The following is an 11,164-nucleotide window of genomic DNA, read 5'->3' as shown; positions in this document are numbered from 1 at the left end:
TATTACTCTGATGTGTCTGCACATTAACTATTACACATTTATTTATCGACATGAAACACACAACAACACGAAAGAGCTGCACGCGCACGCCGCACGACCCTGCCCGCCGCACGCTCGGCAAAAGCCGGCTGCGGGCACCTGCAGCGCCCGGACATTTCTGCCGGTATCTGCCGCTAAAACCGAGCCCAAACGCCCCGGCCGACCCCTGACACTCGCGTAGCTCCTGTCCCCAGGTCGGGCCAGACCCGCCGCGCCGCGAAGGGCTGAGCGCCCCGCGGCTCCCGCCGCCCCCGCCCGGCTCCGCGGTCCCGGCGGCCGGCTCGGGGGGCGGCTCTCGGGAATTTTCACCTCCGGGGCTTCCCCTCCGGCCCTGGAGCTGTACACAGACAATCATTTTAAAAGGAAAAAGGCAAAACAAATGAGTCATCTCCGCCGTCCCCCATCCAACCAGGAAAACAGTAAAAAAATCCCGAAACTCCCACCCCACCTCCACCTCTTTCTCTCTCTCTCCAGCTAAATTGTGGCCCGGCTCTGGGTCTCTCTCCCTGCTCTTAGCGGCCGTTCCCGGGCACCCAGGTTTATTGCAACAACCCGACGTCTCGAAAGCTGAATTGAATCAATGTAGCCTGAGCAGGGAGGAGGGAAACGGGAAGGAAAAAAAAAAAAAAAAGGCAGCAAAACTGCCCTAGAGATCGGTCGGCCGGTTCCTTTGTCTCCTTGTTCAGTCGCTGCCGAAACCCCTGCACATCTGAGCTGCAAACAAAACCACTCTTGCATCTGTTCGCATGCAGTATTTACAATGTTTTGTGTAAGTCAATTGGATGGCGGAAAAAACAAAAGCCATTGGCGCTGTATTATTTAACACAGACTTCACTGGGCTCCCTTTTTGGTGGAAGCCTTATTTGCACTAAATGAATAATCTTAATTGCATCACTTTTGAATTAAAAATCAATGTTAATCAAGTGGGAAGTAGTAAATATCAGTTTTCATTGTGCCCCGGTAGAGGGTATTTTTCTTGTTTTGCAAATAAAAATACAAGTCAAATAACTTTAAAAGGGCATTATGTTCTGCTGCAAATACAATTGAAACGGATTGTTTAGGAGCAGATCAGAAATGGTACAGAATTTTGCACTTAATTTCCTCAGTTATCATTTACAATAAGAACCTCTTGGCTTGACAGCCAAGTCTAAACAGTAGTAAATTAGTACAAATTTATACTGATTTTACTCTAATAATCGTAATAAAAGCTTATAGATTTGGCACTAATTACATAAATGCCTAATGATCTTGAAAATTACTCTGGTTAGAAATATATTACTAATCTAAACTTTGTTGTTGGCTGGCTTTGAAAAATCAGAACATTAGAAATGGTTCGCTTCACTTGTGCAAAGCACTTTAAATTGTTCAAGTAGTTTAACATATTCAAGAGGAAAATAAAAAGCATTTAACTTTATTTACTGCTTTAAATTGAGTTTGTAGGCGAGCCGAACTTGGAAACTTCACCCGAAAAACTAAAGCTTACGGGCTTTTGTATCCCGGCCCGGGAGGTAGCGCTTCCCGGGCGGCCGGGACGCGCGGTGCTCGGCTCCCTTCCCCCGCGTTGCGTTGCGCCGCTGCAACGAGCGGGGCCGGGACGGGGCGGCTGGGAGCGGCCCGGGCCGCTGCGGGAACTCGCGCTAGTTTCTCTTCCCTCGCCGCCCCGCAGCCGTCGGGGCCCGCCGGGGGCGGCGGCGGGTGGGTGAGAGCCGGGCCGCCGCCGCCGCCCCGGAGCACGGTCCCTGGGGCGGCCGTGGAACGGGGCCGGCGCTGCCAGCCCCGGCACCGTGCAGCCGCCTGCGCTCACCGGCTCGCATCGCCCCGGTGGGCGCTGGGCTTGCGAGCGACCCCCGGGAGCCTGACCGGGTCGGGTGCAGGGTGCGCTCCGAGGAGGCGTTACAAAAAGAGAAAAAGGAGAAGAAAACCCGATAAATCAGAGGTGACCCGGCGCGGGAGGAGGGTGGCAAATGTGCGTTTGGAAGGGAAGGGGAGCGGGGGAAGGAGGGTGGCGAGGCGAGCGGACAGGGGCAGGGAGCGGCGGCGCGGCGCGGGCCGGGCCGGGGCGGCGGGAGGCCGGGGCGGCGGCGGCGGCGGGCGGGCGGCGGGCGGGCGGAGCGGGGCGCTCCGGGCGCTGACATTTGCAGGCTGCCCTCCTGATTGGTCCCCGCGCCGAGCTGCTCACGGGTTCATTGAAGTGTTAAGCACCTCCCCGTCTCTCTAAAGGACATTATAATGCAAGAGACCCCCTTTTTAACCACACACCGAATTTTCTTTCATTTAGGCGATCTATATATATATATATATATCTCATATCTTATATCTATTTTAAATAACTTAAGGCCGCTAAAATTTGGGGGGGAACAGCCTTCGCCCTGGAGCGGTGCGCGATGCTGTCTCACGCCGACCTCCTGGACGCCCGTCTCGGTGAGTTTCCCCCAGCACCCCCCCGCCCGCGGCGGCTGCACCGGCGGCGGCGGCGGCAAGCGGGGAGGAAGCCGGGGCAGGAAATTGACAATTTGTTCCTTATTTTACCTTAATGCGATCTAAATGGGCTAATTCCTTTAAAAGTAATTGTACTGTATTAAAGTTTAATTTGATTTAACATTACGGGGGAAAAAAAAAGAGAGAGAGAAGGAGACCTACGGAGTATGTAGATCTACAGCGAGTTGTGGATCATTTAATTTCTCTCTCCCTGTTTTTATACACATACCTACACCTTGTTACTGTGATGATGATGATGATGATTATTTTAGGACAGATGAGCTCGACAGTATTTACGGAAGAGTTCTGAGTGGCCTTTCCCTGCTCACCTGCTCTCTTTCCTCTCACCTTCCTTTCCTTTTTTAAAAAAAGAGAAATATCTATATCTACCTATTTATGGTTATTCATGAGTCTGTTTAGAGGAGCGGAGGGAGGAGAGGGGAAAGATCGGCCAGGGTGACTGCGGGCCCCGCACATCTGTCGGGGAAGTAACGCTCCCGGCAGCAGGGCGGCTCGAGTGTCATTTCGTTCTCTCCGTCTCTTTCTTTCACCAGCCCCGCTGGAAAACCCAAGCTGAACCCGCCAAAGCTTGCCCCCCTCCTTCCCCTTCCCCTCCCTTGGTCTCGCAAGAGGAGGCCCGGCAGGGAGCTGGTTATTTAAGCAGGAAGAGGAGCTGCCGTAAAGTTTTCTCTTCCCCACCCGGGCTGCGCCGGGCCGGGGGCTCTGCGCGTCGCAGAGCCGAGCTGGGCTGCGGGGCTGGCGGGCGGGCGGGGGGCGGCGGGGGGTGGCGGAGCGGAGTCGGTGGCGGTGGCTGGATGCCTCTCGCCGGCTCAGTGCGCTGGAAAGCGGCTCTGATGGATACATGCCCGGCTGCAGGGGAGTGACCACGGCTCCTTTGCTTCCGCAGGGATGAAAGATGCGGCCGAGCTGCTGGGACACCGGGAGGCGGTGAAGTGTCGGCTGGGCGTAGGGGGCTCGGATCCGGGGGGACACCCGGGAGACATGGCTCCCAACTCGGACACGGTGGAAGGGACCACCCTGCTGCCGGGGGAGGACATCACCACCGTGGGATCCAACCCCAGCTCCTTAGCCGTCAGCGCCAAAGACCCCGACAAGCAGCAAGGCCAGCAGGGCGGCCAGAACCCCAGTCAGGCTGGGCAGCAGCAGGGGCAGCAGAAGCAGAAGCGGCACCGCACCCGGTTCACGCCGGCGCAGCTCAACGAGCTGGAGAGGAGCTTCGCCAAGACCCACTACCCGGACATCTTCATGCGGGAAGAGCTGGCCCTGCGCATCGGCCTCACCGAGTCCCGGGTGCAGGTATGAACAGCGGCCCCCGCGCAGAGCCCGCCAGCTCCGCGTCCGCCGGCCCCTTCTCCGGTCGCACCGACGGCGGCGCGGCGGGCCGGCGGCGAGGCCAGGCACAACGGGGCGGGAGGGTGGGTGCCCCCAAACCTCAGCCCGACAGTGGGGGAGGAAACCAGCCCCTGAACGCAACGGTTTGGTCAGGAAACCTTGACGCCGGACACCCCCGCCCTCCTTTCCGCAAAGCTGTTCCAGTGGTGCGGTCCCCTTGTCCCCTATCGGTCCGCAGCACGGTAGTCCCGAGCGGGGTGCGGGCGGAGGGAAGCCCCCTTCCACGGCCCGACGTGGGCCAGGAAAGAGCCCGGGGGGGTACAGCCCGGGGGGGTACAGCCCGGGGGGGTACAGCCCGCGGGGGGCGAGCCGCAGCCCTTGCCGTAGCTCGGCGCCGAGAGGAGAGCCACAAACCGCTGGGAACCGCCCCCGTGCCCCGGTCGCTGTCCAGGGTGCTGCCGGCGGCGCTGCCCGGAGCCCCGGGGCGGGGTCGTGGAGCGGGGCGGCTGTCCACGGTGCTGCGGCGGGCGCCCGTGGGACGGGGGGAGCCCCCGGAGCCCGCCGCCGGGAGGCTCAGGGTGGGGGGCGAGGGAGCACGCAGATTCGTGAAAAGGCACTTCGGTAAAAGGCAGCTCTGTCTGCACCCGGAGTTTCCCCATAACGGCTTTTATAATGCCTGAGGACGGCACGGGTAGCCAGTAACTTCAGCATCGAGGGTGTACTTTGTTCTCTAAAGTACATATATATACTTATGAACACAGACATATATATATGTATTTGTACACAGGCACATAAGTAACTATTCAGGCAAGTCAATGTAAACAAAATTTGGAAAAGGGAGAGAGGGATCCAACCGCTAGACTGCTCTGATGTGGCTTTTGTGTGTAGAAGGCGATTTTAGTGACTTTCTAGGTGAGTCCCCTCCGAGGAACGGGCTGTGCATCCCCGCTCAGCACAGCACACCGGGAACGTCGCCGCACTTTACCGCAGCCCGTGTTCAAAACCCCTTTTGGCAAGCCTAGGCTCCTCTAGCTAAATAAGGACACGTCAAAAGAAATCCCCAAATACAGGGTTTTATGAATGGAAACTGACTGTTCTCGAATATGACAGAAAATGCATGTCTGCTTTTAAAAAGTAAAACAATTTGACTTAGCCTACACAGGACTATAATTAGTTTAAATTAAGAAAGAAATTAGATTCACAAATAAAATATAATTGGACAACTGACTCCATGAAAAAAAAAGAAAACGAGCTCTATTAAACTTTATTGGGTTTCCCAAAGGTTAATGATACCAATTTCAATATTAGGAGTGTGGTAAATGGAGTAAAATATAAAATATAAAATGGAAATAGTTATTTTCTAACAGCATATCAAAGAAATTCGTAGGAAGAAAGACAAAGTGTTTTAATGGCCTCGGCATAATCTTAAACCAATGCGAATAGCTCCAGACTGCTGATAAAAACAGTTTAATAGACTGGCAATTTAAATATTTTTTACAATAATGTTCTGTAGTTTAAAAAGTAATCAGATCAACATAACCTTCTTAATTAACACTTCAAAATGATTAACATTATATAATCTGAGGCAAAATAATTTATTTAATGTATTTACTTCACAATCCGATGTATCACTGCTCCTTGACCAAATTTAGATTAAATAGTAATTGGTTTATGTTCTTATATGGGTACTTTACAGTTTTCTTTATAGTTAACAGATTGCCTACACATTCCTTGCAGTATGTGGGCTCCACACTGATTAAGGAATCCTCCAAATAGTTAATTTATAGCAGCTGTATATGTTTTTAAGGGTTTTAGATGCTAGGATAAATCACCACTTTCCTCATTTTAGATCTGTATTTAATGTATATGATACATTTAAATAATTATTAAAGCGGCTGGTGCTTAAACGGGAGTCCAATTCCATGTCTGATATTGCTCTGCTTTTCAGGCTGCTGTAATAAAACCATTCTTTTTATAGCATGCCATTATTAGAAACCAATTTCAGAATTATTTATAACCTGGAATGGCTTATTAAGCAGCAATGCGAGAATCATGCAAATTACGCGATCAAATGCAATATAATAAGCATAATCATTAGTCTCTAGCACGGATTAATTAACTTTCAATATTTTATTTACATAAAAACCAAATCAGTGAAATAACTTCTGCACAGTCAGGCTTGCCTTTCAATATTTTATATGAACAAAAATAATGTGCTGTAATTCCATTGACCGTGTCCCCCACAATGGTCCCGTCACCTGCCACATCTTAATAGGGGACAAGCTGAGAGTATTTTCTAGTTTTCTAATGGAATGAGAAATTGCATTTTCTTCCTCTCCCAGCACTATTAAAGTGTAATGAATTCGGCCCAGAGTTCACGGCTGGCTGATCGAAATGAACCTGAGATCTGAGCTTTAATACAGCTCTCCAGATTTCCTACCAAATCTTCACATTAATCATCCGCTGGATTCCAATGAGATCTTCATAAAGCTTTGGCTCCTGAAAAGAAAAAAAAAAAAAAAGAAAAAAAGGAAAAGAAAAACAAAAGTGATATTGTCTCCTCGTCTTTCTCTCTAACCCATTTATAGCTGGGGAATTAAATGGGCTATATATTTTAAAACACATTTACAGTATGTCTATATTACTGTAACAGCAGACATCATCAAGGTAGATTTTTAAATTCCAACCTCCATTAGATTCTCACTGTTGTATTAATAATTTTCAGGGGCTAGTTGCATTTTAAAAGGAGTCCAAAGTTGCCAAACGCTGGCGGTTAATATATTTCTAGAGTTGTCATGTGTGCATTTTCAAAATCTCCCCCAGGTTTTCCCTGCGTTTTAATCTGTCATGCACTAGTTTTCAACTGGAAACATTCACATTTTAAAAGCATATGCAGCATAGCTATGAGCTGAGCCGATCAGACCTGACGGAGATTCTTTACACCACCAGTAAACCATGAAACATAAAAAGATTTTGTAGCTGCAATTTAACTATTAACCCTAAAACATAACTGAAGGCGACTTTTCGATTATTCATATAACATTTAGCTCCCTAACGGCTGCTCGTTCCCGCTAACGGCCGCCGCTGCCCCCGGCCCGGGTGTGCGCGGTGACACTGGGGCTCTGCGCGCGCCAGCGGGCCCGCTCCACGTGCGGCGCGGCCAGGCCCGTCGAGCCACCGCCACCGCGAGCACCCGCCCGCCTAACACCTCGGGTTTTTTTTTTTTGTTTTGTTTTGTTTTGGTTTTTTTTTTTTTACCCCTAGTGCGGGCGGTTTTCCTGCCCCGGGACCCGGGCGGCGGGGGGGAGGGCGGGCTGCCGGTCGGAGCACGGATCCCGGCCCCGCCGCGCCCCGCGCCGGTGGCGGCTCCCGAGTGCTGCCACGCCAGAGTAACAGCCGTGGGCCAGTCTTTTTTTCTTTTTTTTTTTTGTGTGCGTGTTACTGTATTTTTTTTCGGGTGGAGGCCCGGCTCCTCTCCAGGAGCCGCCTCCCGAGGGACGGAGGCTGCAGGCGGCTCAGTCCCGGGACGGGCACTGCCAGCAGTTCCGTTATTAAAAGTTGCAGCAGTTTCGCTACCCCGTGACGGGGACGCGCGTGGGTCCGCGGGTGTGACAGGCGACCACGGCCGGGGGGCGGGCCTCGGGAGGGGGGCAGGCAGCCAGGCGGGGGTGACGGACCCCATGCCACCGAGCCGCCGCGCGGGCGGGTCGTGGCTAACGGTGCGTGTCGCTGCCCGCCGCCCCAGGTCTGGTTCCAGAACCGTCGGGCCAAGTGGAAGAAGCGCAAGAAGACCACCAACGTCTTCCGCGCCCCGGGCACGCTGCTGCCGACACCGGGGCTGCCGCAGTTCCCCTCGGCCGCCGCCGCCGCCGCCGCCGCCATGGGCGACAGCCTCTGCTCCTTCCACGCCAACGACACCCGCTGGGCCGCCGCCGCCATGCCGGGCGTGTCGCAGCTGCCGCTGCCGCCGGCGCTGGGCAGGCAGCAGGCCATGGCGCAGTCCCTGTCCCAGTGCAGCCTGGCGGCCGGGCCGCCGCCCAACTCCATGGGCCTCTCCAACAGCCTGGCGGGCTCCAACGGCGCCGGGCTGCAGTCGCACCTCTACCAGCCCGCCTTCCCCGGCATGGTGCCCGCCTCCCTGCCCGGCCCCAGCAACGTGACGGGCTCGCCCCAGCTCTGCAGCTCCCCGGACAGCAGCGACGTGTGGCGGGGAACCAGCATCGCCTCCCTCCGCCGCAAAGCACTAGAGCACACAGTCTCCATGAGCTTCACCTAATGGCCGAAGCCGCGCCCCGCGCCAACGCCGCCGCCGCTGCCGCCGCCGCATCGCCCCGCGCCCCCGCCTCGCCCGCCCGCCCCGGCCCGCCCCGGTCCCCCGCCTTCCCCCACCTGACTTACCAGGGAGCCGACTCAGGATCTGAAATCAGACGCCAACGGACTGGTTTGTGGGCCGAGAAATACCCCCCCCCCCCCCCCCCCCGCCCCCCCCCCGCCCCCGCGCATCCCCCCAGTCCCCCGCGGCCCGGCCTGGCCGGCGGCCGCTGCTCCCCGGCGGCGGAAGGACCCGGGGCCACCCGCGCCCGGCCCTGCCTCCTTCCCCCGCCGGCACCCGGCCGGCACCGCAAAGAAATTAGTCATGGTTTCGTTTCCTTAATTTTTACGGTTTATTTAAGAGCAGCGATCTGCCGCCGGCCCCCTCCGCTGCGAGGGCGCCGTCGGGGGGCGGTTGGGCGGGCCCGCGGAGCGCCACTGAGACCCCCGAGAGAATCAAATCCATTTTGGTAAAGCATTTATATGCGAGAAAGAGCAAAGGAGATAGGGGGGAAAAAAGAAATGAAAAAGTTTCTTTTCGTAACAGTAAAACACACGGGGGAAAAAAAAAAAAGGAAAAAAAAAAACCAACCCCGAAGCAAAAGCACTTCCCTTTTTCGGATCTTTGATTTCGTGACAGTTGAGTTGCCGATCCGCCCCACCTTAATTTACGCATTTATTTACGTTCCTGCTGCTATTGTCCCTCCTGCATCTTCCGCTGCCGCCGACGGAGGCGCCGCCGCCGCCCCCGCCCCGCCCGGCCCGGCCCGGCCCGGCCCGGCCCCGCGGCCCGCCCGCCTGCATGTGCCGGTCACCCCGCCGCAGGGCAGGGCCGCTGGAGGAATGAACAAACGATGTGTAATAGGATGTTTTGTGTAGATAAAGCATTCTTGTTAACATACTGGTCGATTCGTGATATGTTTTAACTTATTGTCTGTGCTTATTTATTGAATTTTGGGTTTCTTAATAAATGTTTGAGCTAATATAAAATATATTACTTGACTTTTCCGGACACGTTTATATCAAGTTAATGTGAATGGATAAATAATATCATTTTCAGTATGTGATATGAATAATTATGGATTTTGATGTGGCGTGTGAGATATGAGAGGTGTCTTGAATCGCAGGCAAAAAAAACAAAAAAAAAAACGACAGGACTTCCTTCTGTGGGGATTCACCGAGTCCTTTGTCACAAGTTTGGGGATAGTTTTGCTTGCTTGAATTTTGCCTTTCATTTATCACAATTTTAATACTTCATGATAAATAAACTTTTGTTAATCTTTCTGTGTGATTTGCCTTTTAACTGTAAGTCGGGAGAAACTCGGCGGGGGGGTAGGGGTGGGGCGGGGCCGGGGGCGAGGGGGAGTGGGGCGGCGAGAGGCCGGTGCGGGCTGGTGCGGGCCGGGCTTGCAGCGGGAGCGGGCGTGGAGGGCCGGTTCGCCGCAGACCTCTCTGCCTGTTCGGAGCGGAGCGCACGGCTGCTAGCAGCCCAAATCCCACCGACGGGAAAACCGTGCGTTTGCTCCCGTGAAAACTTTAACGCGCGGGAAAAGTAGGTGCAGGACTTCGGCAAGTGTCGCGCAGCCCAGCTTGAGTTTCTTTTTTCCTTCTCTTCCCTTCCCCGCCCTTTCCTTTTTTAATGCAATGCACTAAGATCTCTTCTCCTTGTACATCAATTACACACCTCTTAATTACACACCTGAGAGTGCCCGGCTCCATAGGCACCCGCTGAAGGGTCCTTGCCCGCTCCAAAGTGCATATTACATATGCATATTTAATTTAAAAGAGAAATAAAAGCAGAATAAATTATTGGCAATCCAGGCTGTGAGTGGGTCCGCTGGGGGTCACCTGAGGAAGCCGCCCTGCGCCCTTTCTGTAGGAGCCTGTTCATGCAGGTGCTGAAACAGCCCGGGATGCTCACCCTGAGGTGGGCCAAGCCAGGCAAGACAGGTCCCATACCATAAGCCATACCTTACCAGGTAAATGCCTGGGCTAAGAAGTCACCATGCCCTGTCCCTCCTTCCAGCCCTCCCTTTTCTCCCCAGCCTGGCCTGGGGCCATGCCGTTGCCCCTCTGCACCCAGGCTTAGCTCTGAGTCTGAAGTTTGTGATCAGTTTAGATCAGCCATCAAAGATGTGGCTGCACAGGGTGCCTACGGAGCAAGGCTGGTCAGAGTAACCCCCTCTCCTCTATCCCCCATGAGTGCCCCTCTGTGGGCCAAGGGGAGTGGTGGCCCATCCAGGATGTCCCTTGGCCTTCCCAATCCCACAGCAGTCCCTTCCCCATGCTGTGGCACACTGGGAAGACAAACAGGTCTCCACTTACATCAGAGGAGTGCAAATCTCACTCCTTCCAAATGTATGGAAGGTTGTTTACAAGCATGTAATTTTTACAGCTGCTTTATATTGCTATAAGTAAGACAGCTTTATGATGTAGGGATGTTGTAAAGTGCAGTATAGAAGGTCTTTAAAAAATATGTGCTTTTTAATGGTAGAGAAAAATGCTCTCTCTGGCTGGGGGCAGGGGATTGAGAGGCAACCTGTAAGATCCAACTCTTGACACCGAACACCGCAGCCCTATGGAACGGGCCTTACAAAGGTCCTTCAGCGTAATGCTCGCTCCTAAAACATCCATCATTTCCTCCATATTCTAATGCAACTGTTGTGCTGCTTATGAGCAAAGCTTTTTGATCCTACCCAACTTTGATGCGACATTTGTTTCCATGGCAATAGATCTTTGTGTTCTGAGTCCTGGAGATTTTTGAAATTATATGTACCCTTAGCACCAGCTGAAGTTTTGCAACCTGAAACGTCTAAGCAGATGCTCTTATGTATTTAACATGGATGAAAGGAAGAGGACTGCAGGTTTCACTAACACATGTTACAGGTTGTCTGTGGATGATTTTGTTACAAAATCTCACCCACACTGATACTGCAAAGATAAAAATTAAACAGCACTGACCAGTTCTACCTAGCAACATGAA

At 53.4% G+C, this 11,164-nt stretch overlaps 1 protein-coding gene across 1 annotated transcript; it reads left to right on the top strand.

Moving 5' to 3' along the window:
* Positions 1-2,423: 2,423 nt before the first annotated feature.
* On the top strand, positions 2,424-8,146 carry LOC119141866 (orthopedia homeobox). The gene is made up of 3 exons (XM_037374522.1): positions 2,424-2,460; positions 3,425-3,834; positions 7,616-8,146. The coding sequence occupies exons 1-3, from the start codon at positions 2,424-2,426 to the stop codon at positions 8,144-8,146; spliced, it is 978 nt and encodes a 325-aa protein (XP_037230419.1).
* Positions 8,147-11,164: the final 3,018 nt, after the last annotated feature.

This window comes from Falco rusticolus, chromosome Z, assembly GCF_015220075.1.
Source record: "Falco rusticolus isolate bFalRus1 chromosome Z, bFalRus1.pri, whole genome shotgun sequence".
Lineage (NCBI taxonomy): Eukaryota > Metazoa > Chordata > Aves > Falconiformes > Falconidae > Falco > Falco rusticolus.
The sequence above is the reverse complement of the archived record's forward strand: the minus strand, read 5'-3'. Positions and strand labels throughout refer to the sequence as shown.